This window comes from Zootoca vivipara, chromosome Z (genome assembly GCF_963506605.1).
Source record: "Zootoca vivipara chromosome Z, rZooViv1.1, whole genome shotgun sequence".
Taxonomy (NCBI): Eukaryota; Metazoa; Chordata; class Lepidosauria; order Squamata; family Lacertidae; genus Zootoca; species Zootoca vivipara.
In genome coordinates, this window is record NC_083294.1 from 26,641,368 (window position 1) to 26,669,043 (window position 27,676).

At 44.0% G+C, this 27,676-nt stretch overlaps 1 protein-coding gene across 2 annotated transcripts; it reads right to left on the minus strand.

The window, feature by feature from the left end:
- CYSLTR1 (cysteinyl leukotriene receptor 1) lies at window positions 1–27,676 on the minus strand. 2 transcript variants are annotated; one of them, XM_035102076.2, is made up of 2 exons: window positions 27,397–27,676; window positions 1–3,651 (listed from the first exon to the last, which is right to left on the minus strand). In XM_035102076.2, exon 2 carries the CDS (start codon window positions 3,632–3,634, stop codon window positions 2,597–2,599), a length of 1,038 nt encoding a protein of 345 aa, XP_034957967.1. In that variant the 5' UTR covers window positions 3,635–3,651; window positions 27,397–27,676; the 3' UTR covers window positions 1–2,596. The 2 variants fall into 2 exon arrangements, with proteins under 2 accessions (XP_034957967.1, XP_034957969.1); XM_035102078.2 differs by having other exon boundaries at window positions 27,370–27,676.

The window sequence follows — 27,676 nt, forward strand, 5'->3', positions numbered from 1 at the left end:
AGATTTAGGTCACTCTGACATTTTCCTCCCCTGCTCTCTCTTGAGATTTTACAAGGATGCTGAAAATTCTGCAGAACCTTGCCAACTAAACTTTGGGTGTGGAAAGAGGATTCAAACATAGCTCATTTATCTTTGCATTATCGGCACTGATTGGCAGAAGCTTTTCAGGGTTTCAGACTAGGTTTAGGGCACACTATAACTAAAGCACATTTGAAGTGCATACATTCCCTTACGGAATTGTGGGCACTTTAGTTCACCCCTCACAGACTTTACAATCCCTAGTAAACTATAACAAACTATAGCCTGCAGAGTTCTTTGCGGGACAATACTTAACTAGATTGAGTTTGACCAAACTGTGGGAGGCAGTGGAAGACAGGAGTGCCTGGCGTGCTATGGTCCATGGGGTCACAAAGAGTCGGACATGACTAAACGACTAAACAACAACTTAACTAGATGGACCTAAGGTCTGATTGTGTGATTCTATGTTCTTACATGAGCCTCCTTGGTCTTAGCTCAAAACTCTAAACATGCCCTCCCAGGTCTCAGTTCTGCACCAGTATCAGAGCTCACTATAGCTTTGTGGTACCTGCTTGGAGATAGTGCATGCATTTCAGCCAGGGCTAGACCAAGACATTTTGGCACCTGAGATGGACCCCCAAAATGGCACCCCCCCTCCCCACCAGGGAAATCTACATCTGGAACAAGGAGGGGGGGAAATATTGAGATGAGGATCTGCAGTCACATCAACTTGCCTGATGGGTGGGCCGGCCCTGATATACAATGTAAGTCAGTTTAATCAGTTTCTTGGCAAGCAGTCTCATTGACACCAACTCAAGAAATAAGACAGTGGATCTTACATACTCGGTGGAAATTCTAGATATGCAGAAGCGTATACATTTGTTAAATTAAAATTTAATAAGAACATTTTAAAACAAACAAACTGATGACCTGAGAAAGCTCTGTGAGCCTCCAGGATATAATGGAATGTCAAAGTGCCTGTTGAAAGGGAGGGGAAAGAAAGTGAGAAGAGGAAACTGGATTACCGAAGCCAGGTGTGGAGAACGTTTAGCCCTCTGGGTGGTGTTGAACCACAACTCCCATCAACCCCAGCAAGCATGGCCAATGGCCAGGGATGTTGGGAGCTGCAGTTCAGTAACATTTGGAGGGCCAAAGGTTCCCCACTTAAGTCCTTTGCATCTTATACTAAGTACACTGGAAGGTGGGATTAAAACTGGTGTGTGTATCCAGTTCCCCTCAGTGTTCAGAGGGCATTTGGCTCTGCCCGCTGACTACTTGCGGTGTCACATGCATGACGCCAGGACATCACATCGGGCCCCCTCAATCATCTTGAAAGATGGCACCTCTGAAACAAAGTACAGTGGTACCTCGGTTTAAGAACAGTCTGGTTTAAGAATGATTTGGTTTACAAATTCCGCAAACCTGGAAATAGTGTCTTGGTTTGAGAACTTTACCTCAGTCTAAGAATGGAATCCGAACGGTTGAAGGGCACTGGTGGCGGGAGGCCTCATTAGGGAAAGGGCGCCTCGGTTTAAGAATGGTTTTGGTTTAAGAACAGACTTCTGGAACAGATTAAGTTTGTAAACCGAGGTACCACTGTACTTCTTCACACAGCACATATTTAGGGTAGTGATGGTCACCGATCTAGATGGCTTCAGAAGAGGATTAGAGAATTTCATGGAGGACAAGGCTATCAATGACTACTAACCATGATGGCACTGTGTTCCTGAATGCCTGTTCATAGGAGTCATAAGTGGTGGAGAGCACTTAGGGGTCCTAGGTTCCTATACCTATTCCCTTTCCCATTCTCCGGAGGACCTTCACCCTCCTTTACCCAGTTATAGCTATGCACTTTCTGCGAATCAGATCACTAGGATGGGATAGTGACTTTGCAACACTTAAAAATTAATTCATTTCTCTTAATTTGGAAAGAATCTTGTGGTTGGTTAAGTGTTACTGGGAACTGTAACTCAGTGAGGGGTAAACTACAGTGACCAGATTTTTGGGGTGTGTGTGTGTATGTGCTTCAAAAGTGCTGTGTGTTCCTTTATCTTACAACAAGCAGTATTTAGTCATTGTTTACTCTTTAGCATTGCCTCCACAAGACCACTTGTTTGCAAGTCAAGTTGTGAAGGACACAAATGCTTGTGCACAAGCAGTCCTGGATGGATGGATGTATTGATGTATTGATTGATTGCTTACTTGCAATGCACAATTACTGGGCAACTGTGAGATAGCCACTATCTTTCAGCCCAATCTACCTTGGAGGTTTGCTCTGTAGATAAAATAGAAGGAGGAGAGAGAACCATGTACACTTCCTTGAGCTTGGAGAAAAGGTGGGACATAAATGTGGCAAATAAATATGACAAATCATCCCGCACATCTACTAAACCACCAACACACATGGGATAATGCACCTCAGAGGGTATGACTGCTGCAGAGGTATCTGAATGACTCCAGAGGTCATGCCAGTTCCAGGTTGCCTTGCACCATCATGTTCATAACTTAAGAGTTAGCAGTGTGCCAGCTTTTTTGGGTTCCCACCCTGTACAGAACTTTTTTGGAGCTTCTGCAAAGTCTATAAGCCCATCTCTTCTCGTGCCTTCCCATTAGCTGGCTCCTCCTCAAAGTTCTTTAAGGACATCTTGAACTTGTGTGCCTGTGACACACTGGAGGCTGAGCCCTTTCGGAAGGTAGAAAGCCTTTTGCGAAAGTTGCCTCCAGAGAAGAAATAGAGAAGCGGGTCGAAGCAGCAATTGAAAGCTGCCAGGGAAAGCGTTATCACCACAGATTTCTGCATGTAAAGGATATCCTCACAACGTGAACCCCCTTTCATCATGAAATGAATGTGGACGGTGCGTTGGACATGATAGGGAGCAAAGCTCAAGAGGAAGGTCAAGGTGACAATGACAATCATCCAGATGGCTTTTCGGTGGGCTGCTTCTTTTTTTTGCAGGGAATTTTTCAGCAAGGTTCTTATGATCATGGTGTAGCAGGCGGCGATGGTGGTGACGGGAATGATGAAGCCAATAAATAATGCAATATAATGGAGGACCACCAGTTTCAGCATCTGATCTATTGGTGGGGGCTCAAAGCACTTAGTCTTGTTGCTCGAACTGTCCAGGTATGAGCCACTCAGCAGAAATGGCACACTTGTCAGTATCACGAAGATCCAAATGGCCCCGCATACCAGCACGGCTTTCTTCCGAGTTACAAACCTGAGGTTCTGCATGGGGAAAACAATGGCAATGCAGCGGAAGAAGCTCATGGCCGTCATGAACATGATGCTGCAGTACAAGTTGACGTACATGGCGTAGGAGCTGATCCGGCATAGGAAGTCACCAAAGAACCAGTCTCCCTTGTGGACATAGTACACCACCCGCAGAGGCAGTGTGCACACAAACAACAGGTCTGAAGTAGCAAGGTTGACCATGTATATCTGGAAGGCTGTTTTCTCCTGGAATGTTCTTATAAGGACACACAGCACAAAGCCATTTCCTAATAAGCCGAACACCGAGATTATAGAGTACGTTGTAGTGTACACTTGATTCCGGAAATCATCAATGGTGGCACTGCATGTCGTCACGTTGCTCTGCATATTTTCGCCACGAGTCATCAAATTGAACTCAGATCCTGTAGTGCAAACATGGGGGTTGGAGGAAAGGAAAGGAAAGGAAAAGGAAACAGTATTATTGTGGTGATTTTATACAACTTTTGCAACTGCAAAAGTGAAAGTGAAAGAGATGGCTTTACAGGGCTCCCAGTGAGCCAGTAAGCTGCAAATTAATAATCGGATCTGAGACATCAGTTATTTGAGCAAGCTGGTAGAGACATTATTTCAGTGACCTCTGGATGTGAAGTAGTTAGGGAGAATTGTGAAACCATTATTCAATATCAAGCTGAATAATCAGATCTATCAATCAGTTAAACATCTGGTGATTTCAAAAGGTACCCCCTTCGTTTAATTGTTGCACTTAAGAAAATGCAGCAAATTAAAATAATTCTAATTACTTGAGCACATGTCCTTGTACAAGCTCCACCTTAAAAGAAGCATTTTCTTCCATGTGTGGAGAAGACATTTAATTCAAAATGAATCTTAGTCTTCCATTTCAAACTATTGCTTCTGTAATATGTGAAGGTGTCTGTATTTACTTGACAGATTATAATTAACTGAACAAAATTCAGGCATTTTATTGATGACTAGCTGGCCCGGCCACGTGTTGCTGTGGCTCATCCCTGTGTTTCCCCCCACCCTGTCCCAATCCATGACGCATCCCATCTCCCCCCCACCCCCTGGCTCAGCCCTGTGGTTTCCCCCACCTTGTCCTGACTCATAACCTATTCCGCCTCCCCACCCACCCCCGGTTCATCCCTGTGATTCCCCCCACCCTGTCCTGACCCATGACCTATTCTGTCCCCCCCTCCCCCAACACACACCCATGTGAGTCCCCACCTCCATTCAGGCTAGTTCGGCCTAGTCTGTAAAGGCGAGCCGAGGTGCTGTGGAGAGGGAAGGTTTTCTAGCTGCAGTATTAGTGTAGCCGCCGATAGAGGGCGAAGGTTTTATAGTTGCGGTAGCAGTGTAGCCGCCGCTAGAGGGTGCTGTTTTGCAACCTCTTCTGGCTTCTTTTCCCCAGCATGCACTTGGGGGTGAGTTGTGTGTTCTGAAACATGGTTTTTGGGGTTTTTTACATTGTGCAGGTGTGACATCTGTCTACACAAACGGTATATGCTTCCTCTCACATTAGCATGGGACGTTGTGTGCAAATTTGAACGCTATCGGTCAAGCGGTTTCGGTGAAAAGTGGAAACACATTCACATGCCCTTTTTACATTTATATATATATAGATGAATGGTCACAGGGCAGGGCTGAATAAGGGGAATTGCTCTTTGAAACCTGCTTTTGGACCAGTGAATTATAGCAATGTTGGTTTTGTTTTGAGCTGGAAATCTGCTAAGCGAGTTTGAGCAGTTGTCCAACATGCTGGGAAAGGGAATTTTTTTACATTTTAATGGAAACCTACAGAATTCACATTTCCTTAAAGAAATAGTTTTTAAACTACACAAAGTGAAGCACAGCTATCCACCAGAATTTGCAGATGGTGACAGCAGTCACGAAATTAAAAGACGCCTGCTTCTTGGGAGAAAAGCAATGACAAACCTAGACAGCATCTTAAAAAGCAGAGACATCACCTTGCATACAAAGGTCTGTATAGTTAAAGCTATGGTTTTCCCAGTAGTGATGTGTGGAAGTGAGAGCTGGACCATAAAGAAGGCTGATCGCCGAAGAATTGATGCTTTTGAATTATGGTGCTGGAGGAGACTCTTGAGAGTCCCATGGACTGCAAGAAGATCAAACCTATCCATTCTTAAGGAAATCAGCCCTGAGTGCTCACTGAAAGGACAGATCGTGAAGCTGAGGCTCCAATACTTTGGCCACCTCATGAGAAGAGAAGAATCCTTGGAAAAGACCTTGAAGTTGGGAAAGATGGAGGGCACTAGGAGAAGGGAACGACAGAGGACGAGATGGTTGGACAGTGTTCTCGAAGCTACGAACATGAGTTTGACCAAACTGCGGGAGGCAGTGGAAGACAGGAGTGCCTGGCGTGCTATGGTCCATGGGGTCACGAAGAGTCGGACACGACTAAACGACTAAACAACAACAACAACAATTTTGCAATGCAGAGCTTTAAACGCAAAATGTACAAAAATAGGGGAAAGCGTGTATTAACAACAGACACTTTAACTTTCAAAAATGCATTGTATTAGGGAAAGTATGATTTGCAAAAAAAACCTTGAGAATGGAAGAATGTGAAATTGAGAGAATTTTAAAGCGACAGAGGCCAGAACTTACAGATTCATCTATCCCAGAAGATTCCCTGGACAGAAGCTCATGCATTCAGCCTTGTATCCTGCGCAGTTATCTGCCTATTCACTATTTCTGTTGGCATGGCAGACAATGTGATTACCAGAAGGGGGCGATCCTGTTTAAAGAGAGGAGTGCTTTACCAATGAAAAGAACTTACTGTTTCCTTTTACTGCGAGTGGCTGGCTCTGTTGGGAAGGCTTTAATACTAGCAGCTAGCTCTCCTGCACTGCCAAACTGGGAATCTGATAACACGGAAAACAGATAAAACGGTGTCTGATTTTGCCTTGTGCACAGATTATTATTTTTCTACCACACAGTTTACTTGCCGGGGGCGGGCGGGCGCGTGGGGGGGGGGAGTAAGCTGCATTGAAAATAGCAGGACTCACTTCTGCATAAAGATGTTTAAGGCTTTATTGGAAACCTGTTATCCATGTGCACCAGTTGGGATTGCAGAGCTGAAAATCAGAACACACTGGCCTGTGCCATCGTTCAGGGGGTGAAGGCCGCTGGGGAGTTAAACCCCCTGCCTCCCAGGAAGAATATCACAGCAAGGGGGAAATCAGCCTGGGCCCAGCTATTGGCCAAAAAGTGCCAGCACCAAAGAGCTTACTCCTTTACCCCTTGCCAGACAGAACACTTATAAGAATTTTGTAACTAAGAGCTGGTTCCCTTAATATTCATTTTTCCTCCTCTCTCCCAATTTCCATTTCTTTTATGTTGAGCCTTTTAGACTGCGCAACCTGAGACCATTGACCCTCTTATTACTGATACATGCAGAAACTATTTTAGGTGTGTCTGATATGTGCGCAAACGTGCACACCACAGTGAACCTGGAAGTGATCTAAAAACATCACAGAAAGGGAGCAGAGGTGCTTTGGCACGACCTTTTTATGGTTGCCAGGCACCTTCCTGGAAGGTGCTTTGGCAATTGTAAAAGGGTCGCACCCAAGCAGCTCTGAGAGGCTCTGGGAAGTGGTGGTGGTCGAAACAGGGGGGAAGCAGGGGAAGAGAGGGAGGAGGTGAACAAGCAGTGGTGGTGGGATGGTGGCAGAGGGAGTGCAAGCAAACGGCGACAGGATGGTGGGGGAGATGGTGGGCACAGTGTGTAGCGACATTTTTCATAGAAATATGGCACTGCCAATACCTCCCCCCCCCACTTACTCCGGACTTTATGCACCATTTCAAAGAAATCAGATGAAGGCTTGCAGAGGCAGACGCCAAACCAAAACCACAAGCTGCCATTAGAAGTAAGGGTGTATCTACTTAGACACGGCTCAAGGTATTTATTTCTACAGTAATTGTTATGCTACTTGGGGAAATGAAAATAGTGATCCTGTACAGGCTTACTCAGAAGTATGTCCAATCAAGTTCAATGGGATTCCCCCCCCCAGGTAAGTGTGGGCAGAATTGCTGCCCCTGAAGGACCAGGTGTGCAGCCTGGGAGTCATTTTGGACTCACAGCTGTCCATGGAGGCACAGGTTAATTCTGTGTCCAGGGTGGCTGTCTACCAGCTCTATCTGGTATGAAGGCTGAGATCCTACCTGCCCGCAGACTGTCTTGTCAGAGTGGTGCATGCTCTGGTTATCTCCTGCTTGGACTACTGCAATGCACTCTACGTGGGGCTACCTTTGAAGGTGACCCGGAAACTGCAATTAATCCAGAATGCGGCAGCTAGACTGGGAGTGGCCACCGGGACCACATAACACCGGTCCTGAGAGATCTACACTGGCTCCCAGTACGTTTCCGAGCATGATTCAAAGTGTTGGTACTGACCTTTAAAGCCCTAAACGGCCTCGGTCCTGTATACCTGAAGGAGCGTCTCCACCCCCATCATTCAGCCCATGGCTGTCTCGAGCAGGTCGGGCGCCTGGCGCTGAGGCGCGGAGATCTCTCTGGCGCCCCTGCCCTCGCAGCGCGCAGCGCCTCCCCTGCCGGCCCGGCACCCTGGTGCCCTGCACCACCAGGACTGCACCTAGAGCCAGGCCTGATTCAGCCTGGACACTGAGATCTGGCACCGAGAGCCTTCTGTTGGTTCCCTCATTGCGAGAAGTGAGGTTACAGGGAACCAGACAGAGGGCCTTCTCGATAGTGGCACCCGTCCTGTGGAACGCCCTCCCCCCCTCAAGGCAATAAGCAACTATTTTACTTTTAGAAGACAATTGAAGGCAGCCCTGTTTAGGGAAGTTTTTAATGTTTGATGTTGTACTGTTTTTTTTAATATTCAGTTGGAAGCCGTCCAGAGTGGCTGGGGAAACCCAGCCAGATGGGCAGGGTATAAATAATAAATTATTATTATTAATTATGCACCACCACTTTGGGCCCTTCCAGACTGGTGTTTTATTGCAGGAGAATTCTGCAACATGTTCTTGACATAATGATAGTGCACTGGTAGTGGATTTATTTTGCTTTAGTTTGTTCTGTGATGCTTCCCCAATGCTACTACTGATAGCTCAGTTGTTTAGAGGGTGGTGCTCATAATGCCAAGGTTGCAGGTTTGATAGCAGGTTGCAGGTTTATGGGACAGCGGTGTATTCCTGCATTGCAGGAGGTTGGACTAGAAGATCCTCAGGATCCCTTCCAACTTCACAATTCTATGATTACAGCCTGGAGAGGCTATAGCACAACCAGATCAGATCAGAAATAAATCAGAATGTTTTTGGCCGGTGAGGAGTACTGAAGCAGTCACCTTGGGTGGCGGGATTCCATGGGGACACCCCGCCCTTGCAGCCACTGGGGTGGCATGGCAGCAGCTTCTGGCAAGGTCTTGTGGAAATCTCATGAGACCTCACCAGAAGCCACCATTGCACAACCCCAGTACGTGAGGCTTCAGCAGAGGCAGGGCAGCGCCTTCCTGTTTTGCCTCAGGCGGCTAACCTCTTGTTTGTGATATAAAAAGTTATGGGATTTCTGCAGGAAGTTATATTATATGGATTGGCTGGAAATTAGGCAGTGTGAATAACCCAAAACCTTTGCAAGCACAAACAGTATTGAAAGCAGGGTTGCATCATGAACACAAGTCATCATGAGTATGCAGTAAAAAAAAAAAGGATGTCTGGAGCGGCGTTGTTGCAAAATTTCAGAGTGTGTACCCTTAAATCTTCCACTAAAAGTAAAATGAAAATCTGCCTGCAGGCCTATTGCCAGTTTCATTGGAGAAGCCCCAAGTTCTACTCTTTTGAAAGAGAGGAAACAATTGCTCTGACCACAATGCAACCAGGGAATTCCTCGCCGGAATTACTGTTTCTGATTGTGGTTGTGCATTTCTTGGAGGATACCCAGAGCATAACTTAGAAAAGGAGTGGTGCTGAAACCTAGGCATTCTCCCCTAGAAGTCATATCATTTGGTCTGAAAGATCATCCGCCCAATCCTAGAAATCTTGAGTGGGCGGGGGGTCATGCAGAGGCTCAATGGGATTGTATCATACCCTGCTTGGGCTGAGGAAGGCTGTAGCCAGGTGAGCTGAGTCCCTACTTGGTTTGCTATTCCAGTGATGGGCAACTTCAAGGCTTGTGTTCTCATTATTTAGGGTTCTTTATATTTGGACCTGGACTTTGACAGCCGTTCCAGAGTATTGCTGTCTCTGACGTAGGGGAAAGGAGCATAGCTCAGTGGTAGAGCACCTGCTTTGCATGCAGAAGACCCCACAGTTAAATCCCTGACATCTCCAGGTAGGGCCAGGAGAACCCTGTCTGAAATCCTGGACAGCTTCTGCCAGTCAGTGTAGACAATACTAAACTAGATGGACCCAAAGTCTAACATGGTCTATAGCAGCCTCCTATGGTCTTATGTAAAGTAGGACAGATGCCCCCCACCCCCAGCTGAGTCCTGGGGCTGTTAAAATGATACAGGTCTGAACTGTGACAAGATCTGACTGAAATTAAGTCTGAGATTCAGTAAATTTGCATAAACCACCCTAGTTTTTATCAGGAACTTGTCTAGAAAAAAACCCTACAAAACATTTCCTGGTAGTTTTAAAACCTTTCTGGCTCCACTAAGTGGAGCATTTTACCATATCATAATTTATTTCTGCTAGTTAATTTCAACTTGTTAACTGATATCATTTTGTCATTATTATTATCTGCAGCCCGATTTTATTTTTGTAACTTAGTTTTAATCTCTGATATAAACCTGCTGTGGTCTTCACTTTGAAGCAGAGTGTAATAAATATCTTTTAAATATAAAGGGTAAAGGGACCCCTGACAATTAGGTCCAGTCGCGGACTACTCTGGGGTTGCGGTGCTCATCTCGCTTTACTGGCCGAGGGAGCCAGCGTACTGCTTCCGAGTCATGTGGCCAGCATGACAAAGCCGCTTCTGGCGAACCAGAGCAGCACATGGAAATGGCGTTTACCTTCCCGATGTAGCGGTACCTATTTATCTGCTTGCACTTTGACGTGCTTTCGAACTGCTAGGTTGGCAGGAGCAGGGAATGAGCAACGGGAGCTCACCCTTTTTTTTATATATATAATTATATTTATTGGAATTTTTACAATAAAAAAAAATACCACACAAAAATACAAAAGCTTAAAAAATAGAAAAGAAATATTAAGAAAAACAAAAGAAAAAGCACAAAAAGAAAAAAAGAGAAAAAAGAAAAATAATATCTCTAACAATATCTTGTCCCCGACTTCCCCGTCCCTCCCCTCCCGGGTCTATTCCGTATCAAATTTCACAACTTCTTTTTTTTACCCCACACAACAATTTCTATTAAATTTTAAACTACATTACTTTTAACTATTTCTAATAATTTCCTTTAGCCTATAATTTCCCCCTAAAAAGATAAACTATTTCCTGATTCAAATTCTATCCAATCTTATAGCTAAACCTCAAATCCCACCCCCTCCCTCCCCAGGTAGCAGTTTCCCCTTTTCCCCGGCCAGCGTCTTCATACTGTCCAATTTCAAGCCTTTTGATCCATCCATTCATCTACTTTATATTCCTTCTTTACCCCACACCCACTCTTAGCCATTCTAAACCACCCCATTCCTCCTTCTTCCCCTTCTGTTGTTTTAATTCTTCCACCAGCCTCCCACCCTCATCTTTATTTCCAGTATCCCCTATTTCCAATCCTCTGTCTGGTCTGCGTCCCCTCACTCTCACTGGGGGGGCAATGGCCAGACTCTTTCCTCCCTCCTCAGTTCCTTTGTTTCTATCTGGGATCTGGTCGCCCTCTCTCACTGGGCAGACCAGGTCCCAGAGTCCATCTTGGTCCTTAGCATCCAAAATCACGTAGGTGGTCAATGCTTCCTCTCTCACAGGTTGCATTGATTTCTCAGTCCATTGCTCCTTATTTTCAGTCCGTTGTTCAATGATTTCTTCTTCTTCTTCCATTTCTAAAATTTCCGTTGGGGATATCTGTTGTTGGTCTTCTTTTAAAGTCTGGATGTTAACTTTGCCATAACGTACTTCCTCTGTCATTTCTCTAATAAAGTCTAAAATATGTTGCAGCTCAACCTCCTCCATTTGCAAGCGGGTTGTTTTGGCTGGCAGCCTTCTTTGTCCTTCTATGTTCCCGTGGGAATTATAACCTGATCCGCCAGAGATGGTGCTGTAGTGTCCAAACTAATTCCTTTGTTTGTTTCCAACCATATTTGTCATTTATAATTCAAACAATCAACTTAAATGTAGTCCAAAATGTAATCCAAAAAAGAGAGATCACAGAATCGCAACAATTACTCTTTATAAATCCTTATATTATCAACTGGTCGCGGCTTTAGGCTCCTGCCCCCGGTTTCCGGGAGGGGGGTTCTTGATCACAATATCAAATTAACCAACACAGTCTAAAATGTATATATTCCCCCCCCCTTAGTTCTGCCTTCTAAGGGGGGATACAAGTTCAATTTTCAGGGGGATCCGCACCCCTTCTCTTCAATCGGCTGCAGGCAAGTTAGTTGTGGCACAGCCTTCCGGGTAGGGGGGGGAACGACCTCCGTTTTTTATTCCCCTCCCAAGTCCAAATTCTTCTTTTAAAAACCAAATTGAATTATCTTACTCACAGTCCAGATCTTAATTTGAAGGTATCTGCCGCTCCTCTGTCTCCGGCTCGGAGCTTCCCGCTACCGGGGTAGCAATGGACCCAAGGCTCCGCCATGTACAGCCTGCTCTCGGAGGCTCCGACGGGGGCTCTCCGGGCGGTTTCCATGGCTTTTTTTGGAGCACTGCTGGGTATCAGCCCCCAGAACGCTCAATCTGGGGATTCTCCGGGAGGTCGCGGCGCCCGCGCGACTCTCCCCCTCCCCGGTAGCGGCGGGTGTCTCGGAGACCGAAACGAACCCCGCCGGCGGCTGATGGCGGCAGACCGGAAGTCCGAGCAACGGGAGCTCACCCTATCGTGGGGATTCGAACCGCCGACCTTCTGATCAGCAAGCCCTAGTCTAGGCTTTGTGGTTTAGATCACAGCGCCACCCACGTCCCTTTTGTTAAATATTGTAAAATATATTTTACAATGAAGCTAAAACCATTTTCATACCAGTGGTTAATAATAAAGTTTTTGGTGATATCTACAAAGAATAGAAACGAAGGAGAAGAATTATAACTTAGAGCAGAACAATAAAAAAGTACCATCTTTATGGGTGGTCAAAGTGACTTTTAATATAAATATTAGATTGAACTGAGCTGGGGAGTGGGAGAGAGGTGACAGCCAGGTGAGAAGTTGGGTCCAGTGTGGACGCACTGGTGCATACAATCCAGTGCTCCTACTGGATCAGCTGCATGATTTGAGATTACCCCATTCTGTCCCACTTAAGCCCCATTCAGGTAAGCTGCAGTGATGCCCATGTTGGGATAGTGGTTCTGTGGCTCAAGGTATGCAAAGTTCTGGCCAAAATGACAGAGGGAGGGAAATGTCCCTGGAACCGTTCTTGAAAATGTTTACTTGAGAAAATAACTTGCAACAACTGTAAATCCTTTCAGTAGAAAAGCATGCCCAGAAACATGCCTAGCCTCCTCCCATGTCTATAACTGTCCATGCCTATGATGTGAAATTCAGTTTCTGTTTATGTCTTTGGTGGCCTTGATCCAACAAACATAGAAGCTGAATCATATATCAGAGGCTTTTCAAGCATCCTCTCAGTAGGCTATGTGCACTTTGCCCCTGGGATTCCACAGAAGTTGAGCACTCTCTGAAACCTCTTCCCAATCAGCCTACAAATTTGCAAGCAGGACAGGCTGTGCAAAGGTTAACAGGCTTTCTGAGAGGAGAAGAGGGATATGACATGGAAGGAATTTTAGAAGTGGGAGAGTAGGAACAGGAAAGGGTGCAGCCAGAACTGATAAATGGACTAAAAACTTGTCTCTTCTTCTATGCAAGTCACCCTGAAGAGCCATTACCTGGCAGTGGAGGCTGATCCATTAGGGTGAATGGGACACCTCAGTTAGTCCTCAGCAAGTTTCACCCACCTGCTTGCCTTATCTACAACCAGTCCAGTACTGCCTGCCAGCTTCATCCTCCTCCGTAGTCTTTATGTAGCCAGCCTTTATGGATAGCGACAATTCACTAGGATTAGTTGGGCCTGCCTGTCTTTGGCTCTGGCTCCGCCTACTCTTGGCATTTTAGCAATCCCAATAGGCACTAGGCACCTGTGCCTGAGATGGTTCTCATTTTCCCCACTCAGGAAGTTCATATGCAGCTGTTCAAAGGTGGAGCAATTCTCCACTAGAGAGTAATTCTGTTTCTCAAAGTGCTTCCCAACAAATGAAGGCATGGTCTGTGCATCTTTGTCTGGGTGGCCAATATAGAATTAGAGAGTTGTAAATAACCTGTAAGTCATCAGGTTTGGACCTATGCTAGTTGCTTCATTTTCCACACCTAAATCTTGTCTGAATGAATGAATTCATGTGATGGCCTCTGAGGCAGATGCATGAATACCTACGTCCTGGAAATAGTGGTTGCCATATGTCCTCTTGAGAGTCGGCACAGCAATCAATAGTTAAAAGTAGAAGTTGGCAAATGTGTCCTATTTTTTGCTCTTCAAAATATGGCAACCCTATTTTCACAAAGGGATGGATCTTGGAAATCAACCAACCCTAGCCCTTTGCTCAGTGCAGGACCTGCAATTCAAGATGCAGCTACGTCATCCCTGGCAGATGGTCCAACATCTCCTTAAATTCCTCCAGTGAAGGCTTAACACCTCCCAGGGGCAGTTGGCTCCAGTGCTGAACAGCTCATAGCTAAGTACTTGAAAGACTTGGGGTGCATGCTCATGACACAATTTTGCATAAAATCTCCACATGCTAATTTATATCTATAGAAGCAAATTTTAGTTGACTTTCAGAGAGGAAGAGCATTCTGGTCTTTGTTGTCATGGCTTAGTCTGAGTAACAGGGTGCCAATGGGATGTAGCTCAGCACACTATGTGTGGATCAGACCCTCTGCTCTACCAGTGGCAGACTTCAGTACCATGGTGCCCTGTGCAATGCCAGGTAAGTGGGCACTGTGTTTTGGGAAGGAGACACAAGGTTCTGGCAGGTTCCTACAGCCCTCCCACTTCCTTCCCAAAGCTGGGAAAGTGCTAACTAGTCTTTGAGAAGGAGGAAGGAGATTTCTAGGACTCTGTCAGAGCCTCACACTTCCCTCCCAAAGCACAATGCCTCACTAACCTGGGTTTGAAATAGTGCCCCCTTGGCTCAGAACTGGGTGCATGCACACCACTGACACAGCCCCCAATCTGCCCCTGGCCTTACCAACAATGTATTGGAAATAACTATTGCTTAGTACTAACACCACTCCTCTCTCTCACACACTCTTATACATATTATTTGCACACACTTAGCTTTCCTAATTCTATCCACCTGTTGCAAGGTTGGAGAACTTCAGGCACAGGGACCAAATGTGGACCCTCAAGCTACTCTATCTGGCCCTCGGCATTCCCTCCCTAAGCCATACCCCTCACCATCCCTGCTCTGCACCTTCATTGGCTAGAATGTCTCCTTGAACTCTAACCATGCCTCTTGTCTACCTACATAAAAGATAGAAGATAGATAGATAGATAGATAGATAGATAGATAGATAGATAGATAGATGATAGATAGATATATATAGATAGATAGATAGATAGATAGATAGATAGATAGATAGATAGAGAAACCAGGACTCTGGTCCACAACAATACTTAGCCAAATTATATATATGGGTATTTATTTAACAAAATTGCTACACCACTTGATTGCAGTAAAACCGCTAAGCGCTTTACAAGAAGTATTAAAACTGTCAACATGAAAAGAAATTAAAATAAAGATAAATAAAATTAGCAGCAAGAACAGCTAAAGCACGTCAACATCTGCCTGGGTGGATAGGCTTGCATAAGCAAAATGTTTTAAGCAGACACTGAAAAGAGTGCAGCGAAGAAGGCTCCTGCCTGACATCTACAGGCAGGCAGTTTGAAAGCGTAGGTCCTCACTAAAAGACCAATTTCTTACAACTGAGGAATGAGTGGCACCTGTATCAGGGCTAGTTTTGCAGATCAAAGGGGTCAAGTGGGCACATATGGGGCAAGGCAATCCTGGAAGTGCACATGAAGGGCTTTGCATACCAACAGCAACACCTTGAATGTGGTCCTGAAACAAATCGGGAACCAGTGCAGATCTCCAAACAGAGGTGTTATACAGTATGTGGAAAGGTTCTTCCTTCTGTCAGCAACCGTGGCGCAGCATTGTGTGCTAACTGCATTTTCCAGATTAAGTGGAACCTCTCACACTGTGGAGATTTCAGCCAATGGATCCCACAGTGTTTGAAGGATGGTTTTAATATTTATAATTCATTAAGGTGATTTCCATTAAAAGAAATTAAGTGATACAGAAAAAGAAGAAGGAAAAGTGAACAACAAAGATACATATAAAAGCGTATTAGTCTTAATTTTAAAACTAATGACACCTTAGGTATTGAAGCTAATACATTTTCCCACTATCTGGGTAATAATGAAAGTTCCAATCATATTTTACAGTCTCTATATTGAACTTATGTATTGTTAATCTATAAAAAGTAATTGCTGGCTTTTTATTTTTGAATGAATTGTCCAATTGCGCCAATATCTCAGGTATCTCGGAAGTTGAAAGGGCTGGCAGCTCAAACACACTGGTTATGAGATGATGTAATTGAAGATATTGCCATTGGGCTGCATCTGATAGATGATATTTTTGCCTTAAAATAGCAGAAGTATAAAATTCCATCTTCCCTATCTATCAGTTGGTGCAATGCCAATACACCTGCTTCCATCCAATTTTTCCATATCCCCATCTTTTTTTTTTGCAATTCTTAGTGTAGGGTTTCCCCACAGAGTAAGTTTAGCATGTGAAAATGGATCAAATTTGTTTTTATTAGCCAATATATTCACCTGAGATTTCAAATATTTTGATGCTAATATTGTCCAGCCAACCAACCAAAGGTACATATATTCTAGGGTTGCCCACATTGGAAAATTAGGGCCAACAACTGGATTCCAAAATTTAGTACTTGACTGTCAATGCTTAGCAATATAATTCCAAATTTGGAATTCCAAAACCGTCTTCTTTAATTTGTAGCTGCATTTTGTGCAAGGATATTTTTGGTGTTGCTGAGCCCCAAAAGCATTTCCTAAACAATGAATTTATTTATTTTTAATATGATCCAGATATAAAAACTGGAAGTCCTCTCAGAATACAAATGAATCTGGGAATAATATTAATTTTGAGTGTTAGAAGGGATGGTGTCTATCTGCACCTATTAACTTAGATATCTGCAGTGGTGGAGCTATGAAAGCTATTCTACATTATCTGTTCTCTGGTTCCATTTATATGAGGCCATTTTTACGGCCTCATAAAAATCAGTGGAATTTCTAGGTAATGATAACAAAAAGCATACAAACGACAGCTAACTTTTCTTTGGCTGCGGTGAGAGGGCAACGGAAGTGTTTTAATGTGAAGGCAAACACCTTCTTATCCCAGATAGTTTTTCAATAAAGATACTGTGGTCATACAGTGGTACCTCAGGTTACAGACACTTTAGGTTACAGACTCCGCTAACCCAGAAATAGTACCCCAGGTTGCTTCAGGATGAGAACAGAAATCGCATGGTGGCAGCGGGAGGCCCCATTAGCTAAAGTGGTACCTCAGGTTAAGAACAGTTTCAGGTTAAGAACGGACCTCCAGAATGAATTATTAAACTGAGGTACCACTGTATAGGGTCTTAAATGGCTAGGAGGGTGTGTAACGTTTCAGCTCGAAAGTGGGTTCCAGCTTCCATCAGTCCCAGCCAGCATGACCAATGGGTCAGGGATTATGGGAGTCATAATCAGTGCTTTTTTTTTAAAGGTGCTAGTACTCACAATGAAGTCATTGCAAAAAGTGCCACTTTTAACACTGGGGGAGAGAGGAAGGTATCGGTATTGGGTACCTTTGAGTACCCCCAGAAAGAAGCACTGGTTATAATTCAACATCATCCAGAGGGCTACAGGTGTCCCAGCCTCCCATCACTATGTTAAAGGTAATAGCTGTTCTCATTGTGTACCTGCCAGCAACTGGTATTCAGTGGTATTGTGCCACAGTGGAGTCCTGAAAACATGGAAGTTCCAAATTGCCCTAATAATGAGTAATCACTGATTGAAGATAGGGTCTGTCTCGGTGGGGGGATGGATGGACCTCGGGCTCTCCACACATTGTTCGACTACTACAACTCTCATCAGACCCAGCCAGAATGGTCCAGGGTGTGGGATGACAGAATTTATAATCCAGGGTCACAGGTTAGTCACCTCTGGTTTTATTATGCTGGTGTTACTGGGTGCCTAGTTATGGCTGGTGTTATGTTCATAATAATGCTCCAACTACCGCACAATTGCGCTCATTTCACACGCTAGCAAGGTTATGCTTAAAATTCTACAAGGCAGGCTTAGGCAGTATGTGGACCAAGAACTCCCAGAAGTGCAAGCTGGATTTCGAAGGGGCAGAGGAACCAGAGACCAAATAGCAAACATGCGCTGGATTATGGAGAAAGCTAGAGAGTTCCAGAAAAACATCTACTTCTGCTTCATTGACTATGCAAAAGCCTTTGACTGTGTCAACCACAGCAAACTATGGCAAGTTCTTAAAGAAATGGGAGTGCCTGATCACCTCATCTGTCTCCTGAGAAATCTCTATGTGGGACAAGAAGCTACAGTTAGAACTGGATATGGAAGAACTGATTGGTTCAAAATTGGGAAAGGAGTACGTATATTGTCTCCCTGCTTATTTAACATATGCAGAATTCATCATGCAAAAGGCTGGACTAGATTAATCCCAAACCGGAATTAAGATTGCCGGAAGAGATATCAACAACCTCAGATATGCAGATGACACAACCTTGATGGCAGAAAGTGAGGAGGAATTAAAGAACCTTTAGTGAGGGTGAAAGAGGAGAGCGCAAAATATGGTCTGAAGCTCAACATCAAAAAAACCAAGATCATAGCCACTGGTCCCATCACCTCCTGACAAATAGAAGGGGAAGAAATGGAGGGAGGGAGAGATTTTGCTTTCTTGGGCTCCTTGATCACTGCAGATGGTGACAGCAGTCCCGAAATTAAAAGACGCCTGCTTCTTGGGAGAAAAGCAATGACAAACCTAGACAGGATCTTAAAAAGCAGAGACATCACCTTGCCGACAAAGGTCCGTATAGTTAAAGCTATGGTTTTCCCAGTAGTGATGTATGGAAGTGAGAGCTGGACCATAAAGAAGGCTGATCGCTGAAGAATTGATGCTTTTGAATTATGGTGCTGGAGGAGACTCTTGAGCGTCCCATGGGCTGCAAGAAGATCAAACATATCCATTCTGAAGGAAATCAGCCATGAGTGCTCACTGGAAGGACAGATCATGAAGCTGAGGCTCCAATACTTTGGCCACCTCATGAGAAGAGAAGACTCCCTGGAAAAGACCCTAATGTTGGGAAAGATTGATGGCACTAGGAGAAGGGGACGACAGAGGACGAGATGGTTGGACACTGTTCTCGAAGCTACGAACATGAGTTTGACCAAACTGCGGGAGGCAGTGGAAGACAGGAGTGCCTGGCGTGCTCTGGTCCATGGGGTCACAAAGAGTCAGACATGACTAAATGACTAAACAACAACAATGTTCATAATGCCTTTTTATAGAATCCTAGAATTGTAGAGCTGGAAGGGACCTCGAGTCATCTAGTCCAACCCCCTGCAATGCAGGAATTGCAGCTAAAGATAGCTTACTATTTATACAAATCTGTAGTGAAATTCCTTTGCTTTTGGTATTCCTAACTTCCCCAGAGTTGACCAACTTATAGGGCTCGTCCACACTGCTTATTCCACCGCTTATTCCACCACTTTCTTTCAGGAAAACTGGCTATTTACTGCTGTTTATTCTGTGGATTGACGTTTGTTTCAATTAAGGGGTAAACAGTGGGTTTTCCCAGGGAAAGTGGCGGGACAAATGAGAAACAGCTTGGCCTATGCCTAGAAAGTGTGGGACAAGCGGGAAAGCTCTCAAACCCCTGCTTTTAAGGAACAGGACAAGCAGAAGTGTGGACGAGCCCATAGATTTTCTGCCATCAGTCATTTAATAATATAATTCTTCTTTTCTGTTCCAATTCTGCCCATATGCGGTTGTATAGATTGCTGCACTTTCCCTTGATCTTCCTCAATCTCTGGACCCCAAACGTTTGAATAACTGGATATTTTCACAGACTATCCATTCCTGTCTGTATTACAATGTTTACGTTTCCAACTAGTCATATCTGTTTCAACTGCCATGTGCCATCTAGCTGTTATTTTGCAAAAGTTTCTCAGTAGATGTATCTTTGATATCATCAAATGTACTCTTTCTCCCAAACCTTCTCTGAGATTTCATTATTTGTACCAGCAGACCAGCTATTACAATATAATTATTCATTACATTTAACTTTATCAGACTATATTTTTTATATTTGAATATTTTCAAGATAATTCATTCATGTTAGTAACTTTTCAGACTTACATTTCCTTACCTATCCTGTTCTATCTAATTTACTTTGGGAGCTTCCAGCTGGGAGCTTAATATTGAAAATAAGTCATTCAGATATTGCAAGCTGGATATGGGGTTCAATGATTTTATGTCTTATTGGATTTTCCAAGGAAAGGGAGAATCAGTAATAAATGTGGAGGATGAGGGCTGACATTCTGATGTCAATGGCATTGTGTAGATACTGTGAAAAAAAATGCATGCATCAGCACCCACCCCATAATAAACCCCTTTCTGCTTTTCATGCAGAAGGTCCCAGGTTCAACCCCTGACATTTATTTATTTATTTGATTTCTATACTGCCCTATACCAGAAGGTCTTAGGGCGGTTCACATAAAGGATCACATACATAAAATCAAAATGCAAACGACAACCCAATAGAACCCCCTAAAAAGAGCCAGCATTTTAAAAAGGATGTAGTTCAGGTCAGGCAAAGGCCTGGTTAAAAAGAAAAGTTTTTGCCTTGCGCCTAAAGGTGTATAGTGAAGGCGCCTGGCAAACCTCCCTGGGGAGAGCTTTCCACTGACGGGGAGCCACTGCAGAGAAGGCCCCGTTCTCGTGTTGCCACCCTCCTGACCTCTTGAGGAGGAGGCACACAAAGAAGGGGACATCTCCTGGTATGTACTTATAAAAATACAATTTCATTTTTTAAAAAATGGTTTACAACAATCACACACACACACACACAAAAAAAAAACTTTAAAAAAACAAAAAAAACCCAACCAGATCACCAACTAACTATTACGGAAACTGCCCACCTGAATTGCCTGCATAAGCCTGGCACTAAAGAAATGTGTTCTGCAAACGTTTAAAGGTCAAGGCAGAAAATACCTGCCCAGTTTGTATTGGAAGAGCATTCCACAGAGCTGGGTCAATGACCATATAAACTCAATTTCATGTCAGTATCACATGAGCCTCGCCAACTCAGTGCACAGCCAGTATTGCTCCCATACAAGATGATAGAGATTGAGTTGAGATATTAGGCTTCAGGAGGTCCCTAAGATGGGACCAAAGTTATTTAGGGTTTTGTATATTAATACAAGGATCCTGAACCTGGCTCAGAAATGCAGGTGAAGCATATATATATATATATATATATATATATATATATATATATATATATAAATTTATTTTTTATTTATTAAGGATTTTCTTGGGTTACAAAGGTAGTGCAATGTCTCAATTATTATTATTTCCTTCTTCCATGTATCATTTTTACAGAAGCATATTGTTGACCATGTTCCCAATTGGCATTATGGCTGCTGCACTCTGCACCAGCAAGTGCTTCTGCACCAGTTCCAAGCGCAGTCCCACATAGAGCACATTGCAGTAATCCAGCCTTGCAATTAGCAACCCACAAACTACAGTGGTCAGGCTATCCATGCCCAGATAATATGTCTGCAGCTGGAAAACCAGACAAAGATAGTAAAAGGTGCTCCTGACACAGAGGACATGTGGGCAGAGAGCACATATAGGAGAACCCCCAAGCTCAGTGGCGGAGCTTCATGCTCTGGCACCGGGGGTGGGGGCAGGGCTGGTGCCCATTCTGGGGGCGGGGTGCACTTCCCGGAGGGGCGGGGCACATGTTCCAGGGCCGTGGCGCACCTCCCGGGGGCACACCGTGACTCCCAGAGGGGCGTGGCGTGCATTCCGGGGTTGGGGCGCGACTCCCAGAGGGCCGTGGCGCACGCTCCGGAGGCAGGGCAGATGCCCGTGATGGCGCCCCTTGGAGCCCGCCGTTCGGGGCGGCCCGCCCCCACTGTCCCTATCTTTCTACGTCCCTGCCCAAGCTACATATCTGCTCCTTCAGAGGGAGCACTTTCCCATACAGAATGGGTAACTTGCCTGTCTCCCGCACATGGGAACCACCAACTCAAAGAGCATTCATCTTCCCAGGATTTATTGTTTATACCAGTTTTTTGCCAATAAGGTGGAAAGACCTTTCTGTGAAATCTTATCAATTGCTGCTGGCAATCAGTGGGCTCGTCCACCTTTCTGCTTGTCACATGCCTAGAAAGCACAGCCTGGCGGTTTTCCACTTGATCCATGCTTTCTAGGCACAGATCCAAATGGTTTCCTTCTTGCCCCATTCCTTTACGAGGGAAAACCTGCTCTTTAGCTCTAAACTGGAGCAAACTTCAACCTGGAGAAAACCTGAATTGCTGATTGCTCTGAATGAGTGCTAAAGAGCGGTTTCCCCCCCAGGGAAAGCAGTGGGGCAAAAGGAATAAGGATAAGCCCAAGTGTCAACAATACTGAACTAGATGGACTAATGTTCAGATTTTATGTAAGACGGTTTCCTAAGTTCATGTAAGAGGAACTTGCCCTTCACATGCCCTTCTGAGGAACTAAGTTGCTCCTTGGGGAAATGCACTCGGTTATCACCAAAAAAGAGGACACGTTCAAGCCTAAATTTCAACATACTAAAGTCTCATTGGCTGTTTCAATGGGAGAGTTAAACGTGTGCGTAGGTAGGTAGGTAGAATTGTGGGATGGATTGTACTAAAGATTTCTTCCTGGGCAAATTTTAATGCCCTGAAGAGCCCTGCATAATCAATATGAGGAGTGAAGTAATCATGCCTGCCAGCCCCACCTCCTTACACATTTTGCATGCATTGCTTATTTATCTATATCTATACTATACACCCGTGGGACGCTGGTGGTGCTGTGGGTTAAACCACAGAGCCTAGGGCTTGCAGATCAGAAGGCCGGCGGTTCGAATTCCCGCGATGGGGTGAGCTCCCATTGTTCGGTCCCAGCTCCTGCCAACCTAGCAGTTTGAAAGCATGTCAAAGTGCAAGTAGATAAATAGGTACCGCTACAGCGGGAAGGTAAACGGTGTTTCCGTGTGCTGCTCTGGTTTGCCAGAAGCGGCTTTGTCATGCTGGCCACATGACTGGAAGCTGTACGCCGGCTCCCTCGGCCAATAATGCGAGATGAGCGCCGCAACCCCAGAGTCGGTCACGACTGGACCTAATGGTCAGGGGTCCCTTTACCTTTACCTTTATATTTTTTTGCATCCAGTGCACCAAAATTAAAAGCACTACAAACTCAGTTAAAGTTGTACCATAATAGAACAAAAATACATATACTGTATTAACTGAATATCAGCAACTCACAATAAACCCTCACAAAGGAGGGGCTTGGAAGGAATGATGTGATCTTTACACCACATAATTTGCAATGCACAGATCACACAATCCATCACATTGGACATGGGTATCCATGTACATCTGGCCTCCTTACGGATGCTATAACTTAATGCAAGGGTCCAGGAGTAGCAGGCACAACCACAATCCCACTTCATTATACCATCTGCACATGGCTTCCATGGATGAAAAGATGGCAAGCTATTTACCCAGATCCCTCTTCCCTTCAAAGCTCTTTTAATGCAAAAAACATGCACACCCCCACCCAACAAAGGCAGTGGTGGTTGGAACCCATTGAGATGGGGGGGGGCTTACACTTCCACTTATCCTGCTGGTTTCCCCCAGGGAAAACTGCTCTTTAGCGCTCAATCGGAGCAAATGGCAATTCGAGTTTTCTCCAATTTAGGGGTAAAGGGTGGGTTTCCCCTTGAAAACATGCAGGACAAGTGGAAAATTTCTTGGACCTGTGCTTTCTAGGAATGGGACAAGTGGAAATTTGGATGAGCCCTGGTAGCGCAGAAAGCAGAGATGACCAAAAGTAGCTGGAGGCAATGCCAATGAAAAATAGAACCAACTAACTCTAGTTTTGCCTTTGTCCTACTGAGCTCTAAAAGAGGAACACTGAAACTTAAGAGGAGGAAGTTACAGGTAGGTAACCGTGTTGGTCTGAGTCGAAGCAAAATAAAAAAATTCCTTCAGTAGCACCTTAAAGACCAACTAAGTTTATATTTTGGTATGAGCTTTCGTGTGCATGCACACTGTGTGTATCTGAAGAAGTGTGCATGCACACGAAAGCTCATACCAAAATATAAACTTAGTTGGTCTTTAAGGTGCTACTGAAGGAATTTTTTTATTAAGAGGAGGAAGTTGACATCCAGTGCCACCCCCTGGAGAGAATTTAAGCTTAAAGCAGACAGGACAGACTGAGATCGATGGGCCTATTTGCCCTATTTGCCCTAACAAATCAGCCCCCAGGTGTTACAAAATGATACCTCTGCACATCTCCTTCCACATCCTTGCTATTTTCAGAATGTTTATAGGAGTGCTAAAAGGAGACATCATTTTTTCTATTTCCAACTTAATTCTCCAAGCACCTCTCTTTTTCTATTTCTGGTGTTCCTAAGGTCTACAAATATAAAAAGAAAGAGACTAAAAAAACCATTGCTGAATGGTAATATCTTCAATGACAGCACCTTTTGGTGCCTGTTTATGAACTGTCAGCTTCAGAACCTCCTGCATTGGTGGAGGGAATAATTGGATCATTATAGGGTTGCCATACGTCTGGAATTTCCTGGACATACCTGGAAGATTGCAGTCAAAAGTAGTTTCCTGGCAGAAATTGGCCAAATATCCGGAAAAATCCAGACATGTCAGTAATGCCGCTCCCCACCCCCCCACATTTTCCTCAAAAATAGCTTTAAAATGTCCATTTTTGTGATTTTGTAAAAACAGCTCAACAACTTTTCTGTCTGGATTTTCACCTTTTGAAATATTGCAACCCTACATTACAGAAAGTTAAACCTGTAGTTGTTGGTTTTTAAAAATAATTATTTTTGGAATGTTGTAAAGTGAATACTCAAAGTGCTTAAGGAGCAACATTAGAATCTACACTAATGTTGGTTTTAAAATTGAGGCTGCTTCAGCAACCACAACAAAGATGTTTTGGGTATACTGAACTCAGCAGTGTCTTTACAGGAATGGTTGGTTCAGAGAGACTCTGGTGATGTAATGATGATAATGTCTCATTGCAACATACGATGTTGCAGTACCCTGTGGTGTCTCACTTTTGGTCAGAAACAGCTTCTTGTATTAACTTCCTTTTAGAAATATCTTTGATGTTCACACACTTTTAAACTACATTCCTATGATGTAGGAACTCACAGACGAGCTGTTACGGTTGCAAAGAGACTTATACTTCAAGGTCGGGTTGCACTGCTCTTTCTAAATTTGAATGGATTTATTTTAATCATTAATCTTGGATTTATGGACAGTTTATATTCATGTATATATTTAAATTAGGATGGTTGGATTATTATTATTATTATTATTATTATTATTATTATTATCTTTTCTTGATGGAATATTCTTCTTGGTAATGGAAGCCAACATTGCTTCTTTCATCCCTCCCCCTTATGTTAAATTTTAAATAACCAGTATTGAAATCAGTAAAAATAATGACAACCCAATTCTCCAAGTGTTGTTGCTTATGCAGGCAAAACTGTATCACCTCCTCCACACAGGAGGAAGATACTGGGCAGCCTGTACACACTGTACAGTCACAACCTACATTTAAAGCAGTATCATGCCACTTTAAGCAGCCATCAGTTCCCCAAGGAATTCTGGGAGCTGTGGTTTCTTAAAGGTGCTAAGAGTTGTTAGGAGACACCTGTTCCCCTCACAGAGCTACAATTTGCAGAGCTGTTTAACAACCACTCCCTCCTCACTGAAAATTCTGGGAACTTGTTTTCAGTGATTTACCTCCATAATCCCTCGAACCCCTCCCTAAATTTGGCCCAGAAGAACTAGAGAACCCCCCAGATCAAATTTAAGGGTGGTAGTGAGGTGACAACATGGAGAGGGCATTGTTCAACATTGCTTCCATCAGCTGAGTGAGATTATTTGATGCAATACTATTAGAAAAACAACAGATGTCCTTGCTTTTTATGAGCAACTCTGTTAAGTCTCATGTGAAGCAAGAAAAATGAAGAATGGCAGTCCGCTTGCTAAACAAGTACCACTGGGAATTATCGCTCTAGTGCAATTGGTACATGCAGAGAGAAAAGATTGTTATGTGCTTCTCACTTCCTCAGTCAATGGAAAGTTCTGGGCCAATTCTAAGTGGCCTGGTTTCCTTTGGATGAGAGAGACTTACACTGGCTTTGTTCCAGTTGCCTCATTTGTGGATCAACAAATAGAGCAGATGTTGGTGCAAAAAGGCAGTCCTGCTATGCAACAGATCCACCAAGTGTCATGGGTACCACATCCAAACACACCAAGATTCCCAACTCCCAGGAAACCATCTCCTAATTAGTAAGACTCACTGATGAAACATCCATTGACAAGTATCTGCAGCTACTTCACCTCTTGTCTTGTCTTGGAGACACCTAGTGTCACAGCTTTGCAGGTTCAATCCCTTGCATTTCCAGGTGGTGCTAGGGACCAATAATCTTAACTCTATATCATGACAGCTTCCTGGGTTCCCATGATCATTCTGGACAATGGACCGGTAAGGTGCTTAATATAAGGGCTTATCCACACTTACCTTTCACCCTGTGCTTTCCAGACACAGGTTTGCACTTTAAAGCTCTGTGTCTGGGCGCTCTCTCTCTCTCTCTCTCTCTCTCTCTCTCTCTCTCTCTCTCTCTCTCTCTCTCTCTCTCTCTCTCTCTCTCTTTCTTTCTTTCTTTCTTACCCTGGAACTTTCCCCTCAAAAGCACAGTCTTTAAAGTAGAAGCACAACAAATGGAAATTTGGGTTTTCCACAGATTGCTGTTTGCTCTGATTCAGCAGTAAAGAGCAGGTTTTCTTGGGGAAGGCTCCAGAGCAAAAAAGAAAGTAAGCAAGAAAAAAGAAAAGTGCTTGGACACAGAGCTTTAAAGCATAGAAAAGCCATTAAGAGTGGTTGGGCAGAAGCCATAACAATATGGGTCACATTGACACTATACATTTAAAGCACCATTATACCACTTTAAACAGTCACAACTTTCCTCAGATAATCCTGTGAAATGTAGTTTGTCAAGTGCACAGAGAGTTGTTCAGAGAGCTGCAATTTCCCTGACTTCTCTGGGGGAAGGTGTGACTGTTATTTGAGTGTGATATTTGGTGTGACATTTGAATGCCTTAAATGCATGGTGTAGATGCTGAGAAGCTAGTTAATAGTTGTAATCTCAGGCATTCTGATACTGTATCTAGGCATGAAAGTCCCAAGATGCTCACATGGTTTTGACAAGATGAAGAGCCCAGCATGATAAAGGTGCACATTTCAATTGTCTTATCACAACTCAGTCAGAAATGCCAGTTAATAATTGCTCTGGTAATGTGCTTCTCTTCCTCCTCTGATAACACGGAGAAAAACAAACAAACAAACATAGGGAAAGCCTTGGTCATTGAGCTAAGATTGAAAAGATTTCTGCTTTATGAATACCTTGCTTGTTGCATCACTCAGAGTTTCACATATCAGCTGTCATATGACAGGAAGGGTTTATGGCACAGGTCTGTTTATATATATTGCAAGAGCAAACTACAGAGAGGCAACATTATCCACTGCACAAATTAGCCCCAACTGTGAAGCCTTTAGAAGGCTATACAACAAATTTGCTAACATACATTTACATTCCTTTACTTCTTAACATATCAAAACTTACATGCAAAGTCTCAGGCTAGCTACTTACAAGCTTTTCTTCATCATCAAGCAAAGTGGATAATTCCGGGGAAGAATTCTTGCGCTAAATGTATCACAAGTCAAGTAGCAAAAACTGTGATACTGAAAGCAGTTGCTTCTGATCGCAGGCAGAACAGTTCCTTCTTTTAGAAAGAGGAAAAGGTGTATCCTGTCTTCTGAAGAAAAATGCTGATGAAAAGTTGACTAAATCTCTGAGGTTTACAGGAAAGCAAAAGGATTTGAAATGCAATAGATGTTCTGCTGCTACTTGTATCCCAGCTGCCTTAACA

Bases quoted from the DNA above. Each gene is read 5' to 3' on its own strand.
- CYSLTR1 (XM_035102076.2), bottom strand. From the start codon at position 3,634: ATGACTCGTGGCGAAAATATGCAGAGCAACGTGACGACATGCAGTGCC.